The 14708-nt window shown below is 43.4% G+C and overlaps 1 protein-coding gene across 2 annotated transcripts in view; it reads left to right on the top strand.

Annotated features, from left to right (window-relative positions):
- Positions 1-14708, top strand: part of NMNAT3 (nicotinamide nucleotide adenylyltransferase 3) — a 111424-nt gene that overhangs the window by 39849 nt on the left and 56867 nt on the right. Inside the window, exon 2 of one of the 2 annotated variants that reach the window (XM_023590462.3) lies at positions 2753-2906. In XM_023590462.3, coding sequence (XP_023446230.2) covers positions 2798-2906 — 109 coding nt within the window. In that variant the 5' untranslated portion in view covers positions 2753-2797. Of the gene's footprint in view, positions 1-2575; positions 2907-14708 lie in introns of those variants that run through there. The other variant, XM_058295066.2, reaches the window with a different exon arrangement.

The following is a 14708-nucleotide window of genomic DNA, read 5'->3' as shown; positions in this document are numbered from 1 at the left end:
GTGGGTAGAAAGGCACGTGGGAAGATTTTTTCAATGAATGTGATACGTGATTTTTTCAAGGGAAGTCAGAGATCAGCCAGCCCCAGCTCAGTGCCAGGAAAGCCATCTCTATAGCTTTCGAAACCGGGTAATTTGCAGCACTAGGTAACTGCTACAGTGCCCGGCAGGAAGGATGCATCCACTTCCCCTCTTCCTCCCCTGGCCTGGGGGACCAGCTCCCAGTTACATCCCAACTCTGTGGCAGACATCCTGGTTTCCCTTGCTGCTTCCCAAGCTAAATACTTGCTTTTCCAGCCTCCCTTACAGTAGAGTCGTCATGTGACCCAGTTCTGGCCAATGAGAGAGAAGCAAAATCTACTGAGGCGTTCTGGGAAAGCTCTTTTCTTAAGAGAGAGAGCTAGTCTAATACAGCACCTTGTGTCTTCTTCTCAGTTGGAATGTGGTCATGATAACTGGAGCTGCAGCAGCAATCTTGTGACAATGAGGGAAAAGCCAAGAGGCCCAAAGTCATTGCTGAGCTAGTGATTCAGTGCCAGAAGCTGCCAATTTCCAGACACTTTGTCATGTGAGAAACACATAAACCTCTATTTGTTTAAACTGTTCAGGTTAGATTTCTGGGATGTGACGCCAAATGCATTCCTGATACAGGCATCGAGCAGGCAGCCAGGAAATAGAGGGTGAATTCACAGATAACTTGCTCACCCAGGCCAAGTCATAACAGATTGGAGCATACTGGGGGTGTTCCAGGTAGAGGAAAGAGAAATAGCTTGTGCAGAAGCGCTGAGGAGGAAGCCATAAGGCGCTCACAAAGAAACCCCTCCTATGCAGTTCATGGTTGCCAGATGCAGAGTACTAGGCAGGCAGTGGGTAGAGACAAGTCTGCATTAGACAGCAGGGCCCGAGGAAAGAGTTCACAGCAGAGGAGCGAGAGGGGAAGAGAGCGCAGCCCTCCCGTGGGCACTGTAGTAGTTACCTGTTGCTGTAAATTACCCCAGAGTTTAGGAGCTTAGAACAGCACACGTTGATTTCCTTGCATTTTCTGTGGGTCAGGAGTCTAGACATGGCCTAAGGGTAGCTCAGGGTCTCTTCCTAGGCTGTGAGTAAGGACCCCCGCGGCTGCAGCCTCATCTGAAGGCATGACTGGGAAGAGCTGCCCACTTCCGAGCTGCTGGCAGGATTCCGCTCCCCCGGGGCTGGTGGCCTGAGGCCCTCAGCTTCTCACTGGCTTTTGGCCCCAGCGACCTCCCTTGTTCCTTGCCCTGTGGGCCTCTCCGGGGGGCAGCTCACAGCCTGGCAGCCAGCTTCATCAGCGTGAGCGAGCAGGAGGGCAGGGGAGGTGAGCAGGGAAAGCCAGAGTCCTTCCAACGCCTAATCTCAGGAGTGGCACCCAGCTACTTAGCCGTGTTCTCTTAGCCGCAGGTTACCAGCTCAGCACACACTCAGGTGAATACCTGGAATGAGGGCGGGGGTCCTTGGAAGCCATCCTAGAAATTGCCCACCACGGGCACACCGCCCCCCCTCCCCCCTCCTCCCCTGTCCGGCCAGCAGCCGCTGCTTCTTGTTTTGTCTTCACCGTCCTCATCACCACCACAATCACACCACAACCAGCGACCACTGCACACTTACTGAGCACCACTCCCCATACGTTATCTCGTTTATCCTCCCTGCAACCCTGTAAGAGTAAGTTACAGTAGTAAGAGTAAGTCACAGAGGAGAAAACGGAGGCTCAGAGGGGAACGGTGATTTGCCCGAGGTCACACAGCCAGTAAAAGGCAGGGCTAGGAGTCAAACCAGAGCCCACTCCAGAGACGCTCTTCACCACCACTTCCGGAGCAGCATCTGCAGAGGCGGGGCAGCTGTGTCTGCCAGCCCGCCCTGGAGCCCCGGCTTCTAGGCTGTTGTCGTCCTGCATTTAACCTCACGCTGGCTCTGAAAACCAAAGCCACAGAGTGGAAGGCGACAGGGTGGCTTAGGCCCCAGATAAAAGACAATGGGTAAAATCAGAATAATGTCTATAGATCACACGACAATACTGTAGCAGTGTTTATTTCCTGATTTTGATCATTGTTCTGCAGTTATGGAAAAGAATGCCTTGATCTTAGAAAACACTTGCCAAAGTACCTAGAAGTCAAGAGGTATTCTTTCTGCAAATTACTCTCAAACATTAAACAAAAATTATTTCTAGATACACAGATGTGTGTGTACACCTATGTGTGTCTATATTATATATATGGAGAGAGAACGAATTATAAACACATGTGGTTGTTTATATCCATATTAACATTTGGAATATAGGAATTCTTTGTGCTAATTATATACTTTTTTTCTAAGTCTACATTTATTTCAAAATAAAGTCTTTAAAGCGCCGGCTCGTTCTGAGACCTCCTGAGTTCTATCTGACATTACGGGGTCTTACAGACCTCCTCTCGGCCCCAGGGTGCCCGTCAGAGTTCAGGGAGAGGGTGGAGGATGAGCGCACAGTGTGGACTCTGGCCCAAGGCCGCCTCGGCCCCAGCCCTGACCCTGCAGCGTCCACAGGTGAGTCACCACTCAGGTGGCTGGAGAGCTTGGCTTGGGAGGGTGCACACCAGGGCAGAGCACTTGGTGTAGTTCCCGAGCCGCACGTTCTGTTCCTGCTCTTCCCCCTGCAGTCTCCCTGCCAGTGAGGAGCCACGGCCGGTGTTGGGTTAGGAGACCCGGGCCTGGGCGCACGCCGGAGCGCCAGCTCCCTGACACAGGCTTCTGTCCCCAGGAAGGCAGGGTGGCCGCCGCAGCGGGCGCGGAGGTGCCCGACGAGATGAAGAGCCGGATCCCCGTGGTGCTCCTGGCCTGCGGTTCCTTCAACCCCATCACCAACATGCACCTGCGCTTGTTCGAGGTGGCCCGAGACCACCTGCACCGGACAGGTCAGTCGGGGCCCCGGGTCCAGCAGGAGGCTTGGCGGGCTTCTGTCTTCCTCGCCGTCGTTCAGCCTGCTCGGCTGGATTCATTCGCAGCCTAGCTGGGGGCGCACGTTTCTTCCATTGTACTCAGAGGGCAGCCCCTTCTTAGCGGTGTGGCCTGCGTTCAGGTCCTGTCCCTGGCCATCGAGTTGGCCTCACATTGTCCATGAAAGGTACCGGGCACTTTCGAGAACCCAAGCTTAAGTCAGGGCATTCCTCCTAGTGCACCCAGCATTTGCCCTGCACAGCCGTGTTGATATGCAGAGTGCGCTTTTGAGAGCTCCCATGACTCTTCAGTGAGTATGAAAACATTCTGTCTTGGGGATTTTGACATTTTCTCCTTGTAAAGAATAGATCTTAGGTGATTACAAATTAACAGTCTTGTATATAGGACATTTCCAATACAGATGGCATGGCTTTGCCACAAATATTTAATCTGGGAATATTTCATTTCCTTGACTTTCCATTTCATTATTAAGGGAATACAATGGCTTTTGGAGTCTGCATTATTAGTTACATGTTGATGTCAGGTATATATGAAGGTGCTTATTTATTATGTATGTATGTATGTATTGTATATTTTATATGTGTTTTGTAGTAATGTATTGCTCAAAAAGCTGCCTTTAAGGCCATTGCTTTTACACAAGAATCAATAATTCCTACTTCTAATGCAGAAAATAGTAATTGAGTAACATACAAATCATTTCTTCAAAGAAATGATGTACAAGTGTGAGTTTATTTTAAAGACAGTATCTGCTTACAAAACAATTTTTTTTAATATTCAAAAAGTGGACTTGGGTGTCTACCTTAGTAAATAAATAACACTTACAAAAAAATTTTAAGAACCTAAACAACCCAGTTAAAACTGGTCAGCAGACATTAGTAAGCAGTATACTAAAGAAGAAATATAAATGACCAATAACCTTGGGAAAAGATGTTCAATATCATTAATAATCACCAAAAATGCAAATAAGAACATGATGAATACCACAAGGTTGTAAGCACCATGAGGACAGCTACTGTGGCTACTTGAGCACCACAGAACTGCCCCCATCCATCACTGGGCTTATATAGTTGGTGCTCGATGAGTACCTGTTGAAGGAGTAAATTCTTTTAGCCTATGATATTGTCAAAGATTAAAGACTGACCAAATTCCAGGCAGGTAGGATAGTGGTAGGATGAATGATACATCATTTTTGGACGGCAGTATGGTATTCTGTATAAAAAAATTTGTATGTCTATGCTTATTGCCATAACAAGGAAAAAACTCAGTTGAAACTGAACAGACTGACACAGATGTTAGAATTAGCAGACAAGGATATTAAAATATTTATTATAATTATGTTCCATATGCTCAAAAAATTAAATAGAGATGTGGAAAGTATACAGAGAATGCAGATCAAACTTCTAGAGATGAAAACTACAATGTGTGAGATGAAAAATACACTGGACAGGATTAACACAAATTAGATACTCTAGAAGAAAAGGTTGGCAAACTTGAAGATACAGAAATATCCAAAAACAACCCAGAGAAAAAGGAAAAAAAAAAGATTATCAGGAAGCTGTGGGATAACTTTAAGCACTTAATATACTTGGAATGCCTGAAGGACAAAAGAAGAGGGAGAACAGGAGAAAAAATAGTTGAAGAAATAATGGCCGAAGTTTTTGCAGATTTGATTAAAGCAATAAACCCACAGTGCCAAGTAGCTCAACAAACCCCAAGACAAGACACATGAAGACTCCAAAGTATATCATAATCAAATTTGTCAAAACCAGTAATAAGGAGAATATCTTAAAAGCAGCCACAGTGGTACAAAGATAAGGGTGACAGCAGATTACTTATTAGAAACAATGTAAAAGGAACAACCTCTTTAAACGTCTTTAAAGTACAGAAAGAAAAAAACTGTCAACCTAGAATTCTATATCCATTCTAGATCGAGAGAAAATTTCATTCAAAAATGAAGGTGAAGTAAGGACATTTCCAGATATATAAAACATAAAGAATTCATCACCAGCAAACCCATACTATAAAAAACTGTTAAAGGAAGTCCTTCAGGCAGAAGGAAAATCACACCTTTGATATACACATCTGCACAAAGGAATACAGAGCACTGGAAATGGATGGTAACCATATGGGCAAATATATACTTTTTTCCTATTTAAATTTCTTTAAAAGATGATTTACTATAAACAAAAATAAGAATGCTAGCAGCTGTTGCAGAACAGGGGGAGGACGGTGGCCCACGAGGCCCAGCGCAGACAACATGGCAGCATGGCAGGCCCTCTGGGCTCTGGCTCCCTCCAGTTCTCGGAATCAGAACTGAGGAGTAGCGCCGAAGCACAAGCCCTGGCCTGTCACTCTCCTTCCTCTTAGCCTGAGCCCAGTGTGGGAATTCCCACCAGGAGCACAAAGTTATCATTGTTGGGCTGGATACTGCAGGGAAAACTGCCGTCGTCTCCCAGTTCTCAATGAATGAAGTTGTGCTTACGTCCCCTACAATAGGAAGTAATATAGAAAAGGTAGTGCTTGATAATACTTTTCCTACTGTGGCCAAGAATCTCCTCGTTCTTCCTGCAACACTTACTAGACCAACACTGAGTTTCTAATAGTTGTTGTGGACAGTACAAAGGATTTCTGTAACTAGGGAAGAACTGTATAAAATGTTAGCACATGAGGACCTAGGAAAAGCTGGTTTGCTGATTTTCGCTAATGAACAAGACGTAAAAGAGTGTGTGTCTAGAGCAGAAATCGCCCAGTTTTTGAAACTGACTTCTGTTAAAGAAGACCAGTGGCACATTCGGGCACGCCGTGCTCTTACTGCCAAGGACTTGCATGGATGATGTCAGGATTTAAGATTAGATGATCTCTCCTGACCACTTGTTGTAGACTTTGTATAGACGAAGTGCTGGACTTTACCTGAAAGCTGCAAAAATTAATGATTTAGATGTATTTATAATAAACTGACAAAGTTTTCTATAAGAAGAAAAACGAAGACGACTTATTTGAAAACAAAGATGAAGTCTCAGCTTCCAACTTGCTTTCTCATTAGTTCGTTTGAAAGAAAGGTCTTACAGCTGTGACTGTGATTTTTCTCCTAATGAACCCTCTCAGGACATCGTGTAGCTTGTGCGAAGTGTAAAGGGAGAAGAAGACATTGTTAACTTGAAGACTTTACTATCCGTATAAACTGCCCTAGTTGAATGTTTTTCTCTTCTTGTTTTCAGTCAAATTACGAATCAGCACACATCCCCAGTTTCCAGAATTTTAACATGTAACATTACTTATGAAAACCGTTTTGCGTAAGGTTGTATATTGATTTACGTTCTAAAGAAAAGTGAGTAACACAAAAATTAGTGAGATCCTTAGCTGTAACCATATGAGATGAGTCCTGGTGTTGGGGTTCAGTGCCATTTTGTGCTTTTCCCCTTAGGTTCTCTGTATTGTGCTAACCAGGCCCCATATCACTGAGTTGCTCTTAAAAGGGAGGGAGGGAGAGATGAGAAGTTGTATGATATTACCCACAGGTTGATTGTGTCATCATTTAAAGTACACTATAAGCCCTAATGCAACCACTAAAATAACAAAGCAAACAGTTATAGTTGATATGCCTACAAAAGAGATGAAATGGAATCAGAATATACTTAACTGACCCAAAAGAAGACAGAAAAAGAGGAAAAGGGAAACAAAGAACAGATGGGACAAATAGAAAACAGGTAACAAGACAATAGACTTAAACCTAACCATATCATAATCACATTAAATATAAATAGTCTAATGACCCAGAGATCATCAGATTGAATAAAATCAGTGAGGCCCAACGATATGGTGCCTGTAAGAAACACAGTTTAAATTTAAATCCACAAATAGATTAAAAGTAAAAGGAGGGAAAAGATAGCCCATGCTAACATTAATAAGAGAAAGATGGAGTGATTCCAGTTATATCAGAGAAGATAGATTTCATAGAAAAGAGGATTAAGAAGGTCATTTCATAATTATAAATGGGTTAGTTCATCAAGAGAAAATAACAATCCTACATGTTTTTGTACTAAATAATGAAATTTCAAAATACATGAAGCAAAAACTTACAGACTGCAAAGAGAAATCAACAAATCCACAACTATAAGTGGATATTTTAATACCACTTTATCAGTAATTGATGGAATAATTATATAGAAAATCAGTAGGGATATAGAAGACTTGAGTAACACTATCAACCAACTCGATATAGTTGACATTTGTAGAACACATCATCAAATATCAATAGACTATACTTCCTTTTCAAGGTACACACAGAACAGTTACAAAAATAGACTGTATTCTGGACCATGAAAGACGTTTCAATAAAATTTAAAAGGATTCAAGGCATATAAAGTGTAATCTCTGACCACAATGGCATTCCAATAAAAATAAATAATGTAATAGGTCTGGAAAATCTTCAAATACTTGGAAATGAAATACATTTCTAAAAACCCATGGGTTACAAAATAAGACAAAAATTACTAATATCAGGAATGAAAAACATGGTATAACTGCTAATATTGAAAGGATAATAAGGGAACATTATGAACGATTGTATGCCTTGCAATTTGGCAGTTTATTTGTAATGGGCAAATCCCTTGAAAGACATACTATCAAAGCTCACTCAATTAGAAATAGCCTGAATAGTCCTGTATCAATTAAAGAAATTGAATTTGTGGTTTAAAATCTTGCTCAGAGAGGAAACGATGGCTTCATTGGTGAATTCTACCAATAATACCAGTTGTACACAAACTCTTCCAGAAAATCAAAGAGGAAGAATATTTTGCAACTCCATCTATGAGGTCAACATTATCATGATATCAAAACCAAATAAAGACGTTACAAGAAAAGAAAACTGTATTCCAGTATTCCTCATGAACGTAGATTCAAAAATCCTAAGAAAAATTGTAGCATTCTGCAATATATTTTTATGTTTTGTAGAACCTAACAATACATAAAAAGAATAATATATCTTCACAAGTGGGGTTTATCTCAGAGGTGAAGGTTTAATTTGAAGCCCAAAAATCAATATAATTCAATATTTTTGTAAACTGAAAATAAACTATGAAAACATATTATCTCAGTAGACACAGAAAAGGCAATTGCCAAAAGCCAATATTCATCCCTGATTTTTTTTTTTTTTTTTTAAAGATTTATTTTTATTTATTTAATTCCCCTCCCCTCCCCCGGTTGTCTGTTTTCTGTGTCTTTTTGCTGAGTCTTGTTTCTTTGTCCGCTTCTGTTGTCGTCAGCGGCACGGGAAGTGTGGGCGGCGCCATTCCTCGGCAGGCTGCTCCCTCCTTTGCGCTGGGCAGCTCTCCTTATGGGTGCACTCCTTGCGCGTGGGGCTCCCCTACGCGGGGGACACCTCTGTGTGGCACGGCACTCCTTGCGCGCATCAGCACTGCGCATGGGCCAGCTCCACACGGGTCAAGGAGGCCCGGGGCTTGAACCGCGGACCTCCCATGTGGTAGACGGACGCCCTAACCACTGGGCCAAAGTCCGTTTCCCCCTGATTTTTTTTAATCTCCTTATAGCTATATCATACTTAATGATGAAAGACTGAAAGTTTTATGCTTAGCATTAGTAATATAAGAATATAATATAATATTATCCTTATACTCTCATCACTGCTATGCAGCATTGTACTGGAAGTTCTAGCCAAAATAATAAAGCAAGAAAAAGAAATAAATGACATCAAAACTGGGGTGGGAAAAGTAAAATTATCTTTATTTGCAGATAATAGTCTCCCATGGAAGAAATCCAAAGAAATATATAAAAAAGCAACTAGAACTAATAAATGAGTTTAGTATGGTTACTGGCTACAACATATAAAACTTAATTGTATTTCTATATACTGGCAACAAAGGATCATGAGTTGAAATTTTAAAATAATATTTCAGTAGTATAAAAAAGAAATATTTAGGTGTTAATCTAGAAAAGATATGCAAGCCCTGTACATTAAAAACTCTGAAACATTTCTGTGAGAAATTAAAGTTGGTCTAACTAAATGCAGTGATTTAACTCGCTCATGGCTTGGAAGACTCAGTGGTGTTAGGATTTGAGTTCTCTTCAAATTTATCTGTAAACTCAGCACAGTCCCATTTATAATCCCAGTAGGCTTTTTGGTAGGAATTGATAAACTGCTTCTAAAATTAATATGGAAAAATGACCTGGAATAGAAAAAATAACTCTGAAAAAGAAGAACAGAACTGAGAACTAACACACCTGATTATAAGACTAATTATAAAGCTACAGTGTGCCAGACAGTTTGGGGTTGGTGTAAAAGATGGGTGAATAGACCACAGGAGCACTATGGGGGTACCAGATTTGATCCACACTTAGGAGGCAACTGATTTTTGACACAGGTGCACAAACAATGCAATAAAGAAAGTCTAGTCTTTTCAACAAATGGTGCTGGAACAATGGAATATGTACATGAAAGAGAGAGAGAGAGAGAAACGAACTGCAATCCATAGCTCACACCGTATGTGAAATGTGGTAAATTCTGTAGGTCACATGATCCAGTTTCTTAAATACATAAATGGCAAGAGAGAAGGAGTAATTGGGAACTGTATAGTTTATCAGGGATTTAAGAGACATACAAACCAAATGCAGTATATGTATCTTATTTGAATATTGCTTCAAATCAGCTATAAAGTGATATTTATGAGCGCATCAGGGACATTTGAAGACAGACTGGATAGTAGATGATGTTAAAGAATTATCATTTAATTTTTAGGGCCAACAGTGGCATTGCTGTTATATTAACATTTTTAAAATGTTCTTATTTCCTATTCCACTTCTCAAAATGTATCCTAAGGCAAGTGGATGAAAGAAAAAGCGAGAGCATTTCCATTTGAGATAAATTAAAAGAACATATGCTCCATGTATTTTAAAAGAGTGTGTGGAATAACATGGAAGTTCTTTCCAGGGTATGTATCTTCTCCTCACTCTGTATAAACACTGGCTTGACACTCAGCCATCGGGTGCCGTTTCCTCCGAGCCTTTACTCACCACTAAGTCTGCTGGCTTCTTTGCGCATTGTTTTCGTGGTGAGGTTTGTCATGGAGCGGGGCCTGTGGACCCGGATTCACAGGGCCAGCAGCTTCACAGACAGCCACATCCAGAAACTGTCAGAGATATACGGTACTTGATGAAATCCTTCCAGACTCTCCCTAAGCCCCTTGGTAAGGCCCAGGGAAGTTCCAGAGAACGGTCGCCATGTGCTCCTGGCCTGGTGACCACAGAATGTATCGATAATTAATCCAGCGATGCATTGTGTATTTATGTTACCTATGATTTCTTTGGTTTGGGGTGTTAACTGGTAGCAGGGCCTTGGTCAGGTGGCAGGCACCCTCTTGCCATTTTTCTTGGTCGTTCATCTATGGAAAGGAAGTGCTGCGTCAGTTTTGAAAGTCCAGAATGGACCCACAGCCACTTGCTGCCTCTTCTCCAGGCCAGGCATTGCTGCTGGAAACAGAGATGGTTAAGTCACATCCTCTGCCCAAATCGAGTGCACAGCGTGGGTGGCAAGAGGCCTACCGTAATGATGGCATGAGGCGCAGAAAAGGGACCCCAGCTGGAAGCTGGGGGGACTGTGTCAGGGGAGGTGACACCCACGCCTCGGAGAGCAGGCCCAGCTGAGGGCCATCACGGGCAGAGAAAGCAGCCTGGTATACCGTGGCGGTGGGAGATCACCTCATTCCAGCCCCCGGGAGAGGTGAGGCTAGGGTAGGCAGGTCCCACGCGTGGATCGGGGACTTGCTTGGCATCGTGCAGGGTGTGTGGTGGGAACCCCCCTTCTGCACAGCTAGGGGTCATCTCTTCATGCCCGCAGCCCCTGACACTGGCTGCAGCCCCCGGAGCCTGGAGTTCCACAGCCCCAGCCAGAACCCGGCATTGTCTGTGCAGAGACAGGTACTTAGTGCCTTTTCTCCCCATCAGAGTCAGCTCCCAGCTAAGGCTGGATGCAAGGCTGGAGCACAGCTCACCTGCTTTTTCCACAAAGAAAAATCAGTGTCCCTTAGGTAGTTGTGTTTTCACTGAAAAAAGTTATAACTTTATTTATTTACTTTATTTTTCTTATTTATCCCCCTCCCTCCCCAGATGGTTCTCTCATCTGTCTGCTCATTGTTTGCTCACCTTCTCCAGGAGGCCCTGGGAAACCCAACCCAGGACCTCCCACATGAGAGGGGGGGTGCCCAATGGCCCGAGCCACATCTGCTCCCTGCAGGCTGCAGCGTCTGCTGGCTTGTGGCATCTGCTCGTTGAGGTAGGAGGCGGAGTCTAGCTTGTCTTCTCTTTTTAGGAGATACTGGGAACTGAACCTGGGACCTTCCATGTGGTAGGCAGGTGCCCAGCTGGTTGAGCCACATCCGCTTCCCAACTCACAACGTTTAATTCGGTATTACAGGCATGTGAATTGAATTGAACAAGGTGAAGCAGTCTCTTTAGTACCTCCAAGTAGATTTCAAAAGTATCTTCCTATTTTGCTAGGGTAGCTCTAATTCCTTTTTTTGTTTCAAACTCTTTCCCGTTTCTCAATAGCAACTCTCCTTCAGACATGGTTGTCCCTCTTTCCTTTGTTTACTTCTTCCTTTTTCTCCTCAAACTACAATGACAAAACCTTTAAAACTGGCAGAGGAGATATAATATGTCTACATTTTCAACCATCATTAGTCCCATAATAACAAACCCCTAACTAATGAGAAAACCATGTACTAAATAAAAAGAAACTTAACGTCTGCAGATTTCCATTGTTAGTAATTCAATGACCAAGTCTGTATGCTCAATGGATAAAAGGTTGGACCCAGCTATTTTTGAACACTCTTTCAACTTGAAAGAATAAAATATGGGCCGGAACGAGTGTGTGGGATCTGTGGATTTTTTATATTTTATAGTCTGGTCCTTTAATCACAGACACATACTTGCCTTGCGTCGCAGGCTGTAGAGGACGCTCACAGGAGAAGAGTCTTTCGAAGCCTTGATGAATGAGTTTGTGGAGTGGGCATGGGTGTTTTTTAAAAGTTTATTTGGGATTTTTAATCTTTGCTGATTTCTCACAGAAATGATGCAGCCCAACGTATGACTACTCAGTGGCTTCAGACATGCCTAAAGCATTCACTGAATACGTTAAGAAATTGAGACTGCGTTTCTCTTAAATGTTGGCTGTATTCCCAGTTATAAGTGGTTGTTTTCCCAACATGTAGTCACAAACTTACTAATGGAGTTTGAATTAAATTTAAAGCCTATTTTCTCTTATTTAGATAGTTTATTCTATTCAATATAATTTTACTATTGGACTATATTTCAACAGCCGTCTACTTGTATTTCATTTTTTTTTAAATTAGACTTAATGGGAAGTTTAATTAATACTTATTCATTTAATCACTAGTTTAGCCCATTTGTTTTATGAATTTAACACACACTTATATCATCATTACTTTTGCCAGGTAGTGTTCTAAGGGCAGTGCATGAATTCATTTAATCTCATAACAAATCTATGAGGCAGCTACTGTCACTATCCCCTCTTTTGCAGAGGAGAAAACTGAGGCACAGAGATCATCGAGTGACTTGCCCAAAGTCACACAGCCAATAAGTTGTCGAGCCAGGTGGCTCCAGAGTCCACGCTTCAGCCGCCATGTGCCGGTGCCTGCGTTCATTCAGCGCTTCCCGTTGCGTGCCTGTCTGCCCTAGCCTCTGAGCTAGGTGCAGGGACAGTGCAGGGGGCCAAAGGGGTCCCTGTCCTCCTGGGGCTTACGCTCCAGCGGCGGAGGCAGACACTGACCAAACCCCACGAAGGGGACGTGCCCGCTGCAATCCGTGTGAATGCTCTGGCGACCTGACCCGGGCACAGGGGCCAGGAGGGGCTTCTGAGGACGGAAGGACGGGGCTCGGGAGGGGCCGTGAGGCGCTTTAGGTTAAGAGTGGGTTGGCTGGGTGTTTGGGGCATCGCCATCCCCACTTCCTCAGGGTTGGGGAATGAACACTGGACTAAAGTAGACTCACTGTTTTTCGATTATAGACTTACTATTCCAGCAATGAAAGAACCTGTATCATTGATATAAAGACGGTGGCCACTAGAGGTTCTGAGGAGAGGGAGAGGGAAGAACAGGTGTCACATGGGGCGTTTCGGGACATTGGAATTGTCCTGCATGACACTGCAGTGACACACAGGCCATTATGTATTTTGTCATTACCTACACAATCGTGCAGGAGAGAGTGTACAGTGTAATGTGAACGCTCGTCCACGGTTAGTAGCAGCGCTTCAATATGTGTTCCCCAGTAGGAACAAAGGTACCACACTAATGAGGGGTGTTGCTACTGTGGAAAGGTGCGGGGGGGGGGAGGGGAGAGGGGGGGCATATGGGAATCCCCTATATTTTTTATGTACCATTTATGTAATCTAAAGCTTCTTTAAAAATAAACATAAGAGTTTGTAAGTGAGTTGGCTGGGGCAGGGAAGCTCACTCTTGGCACAGGGAAGTACCACTGGAGTAACTGCAGGTGGTCTGGAGGAATGAGCAGGTCATGATATCCAGGAAGTAGAGCAAGGGAAGTGTGGCAGCAGTGAGGCTAGAGAGAGAGGGGCAAGCCATGCAGGCCTCGCAGGCCTCTTTTAAGGAGTTGTTTTTTCTCCTAAGAGCTGTGAGAAGATCTCTCTCTCACACACTGTGATTGAAGTATGACACATGGACCGAGATGAGCAAGAGCAGATGGAGGGAAGTAGTTAGAAGGTCGTTGAAGATGGACCCTTGAAGAAGGGGTGATTAGGCAATGAAGAAAAGTTGACAGATAGGGAAGGTAGTTAGAAGGTGAAATAACCTGGCCCTGGGTTGGTTCTGAGGAATAGAGAGTGTGCCACCTGCTGAGAAAGCGAGCCCTGGGGGAGGACCAGACTTGGAGAAGGGGCGAGGGCATCCTCAGACTGGTTGTGTTTGAGGGATTTGTGCGGCAGCTAAGAGAAGGTGGCGGTTGGAGCTCAGAAGTTGGGAGCAATCTCTGTGGGAGGAATTTTTTTTAAAGTAGTGGTATTGCCAGCCAGATTGGCTATGAATTCAGGAGAAAAGGGGAATAGAGGAAATGGAGGCAGCTTTTAAAGACAGTTCTTTTAGTAATGAGAAGAAACCAGATGGGGAACACTATGAATGTACAAAAGAAAGGAAGCTGTATTTGTGGTGAGCAGCAGAGGTAGCATACTGAGGCTCGCACACCCTGTCCAATCGGGAGAGTGGCCGTATCTCCTGATTTCTCAAGAAAAACTAGAAGGATGAATGTTTATGTTTAAAAGATTATTGATTGCTGCATTGTTTGTAATTGCAAAATACAGGGGAAAAAATCCAACTGTAAACAAATATTCAACTCTAGTAAGTAGGTTTCTTTTTTCCAGACATAGGTTAGCAATTCTGAAATGCTCTCCATGTGTTCTAGGATTGAGCAGTAAGTATTTTCTGGGCAATGTAAGTCAGGTTTCTCACTGTTAGAGGAGGAAGTTAGAAATATGGACGAAAGGAAGATAGAAATAACCCTGTGATCGGGGTTTGCAATTGGAGGTATCAGTGTGAAACCATGGATAGATCAGCTAGAAAGATTAGAGTAGACAGACAGATAGACAGGTGTGTGGGAATGTGTACAGACACATGTACATCTCTATCTTATCCCTGACGGCTTAGAGGGCCAAGAAATAAGTATATCCCAGTATCAATAGTACAACCTGCCATGCAAATCTCGGTTTTAAAATACCA

Source organism: Dasypus novemcinctus, chromosome 4 (genome assembly GCF_030445035.2).
Source record: "Dasypus novemcinctus isolate mDasNov1 chromosome 4, mDasNov1.1.hap2, whole genome shotgun sequence".
In the NCBI taxonomy this organism is placed as follows: domain Eukaryota; kingdom Metazoa; phylum Chordata; class Mammalia; order Cingulata; family Dasypodidae; genus Dasypus; species Dasypus novemcinctus.
This window is presented reverse-complemented; position numbering and strand designations above follow the sequence as displayed.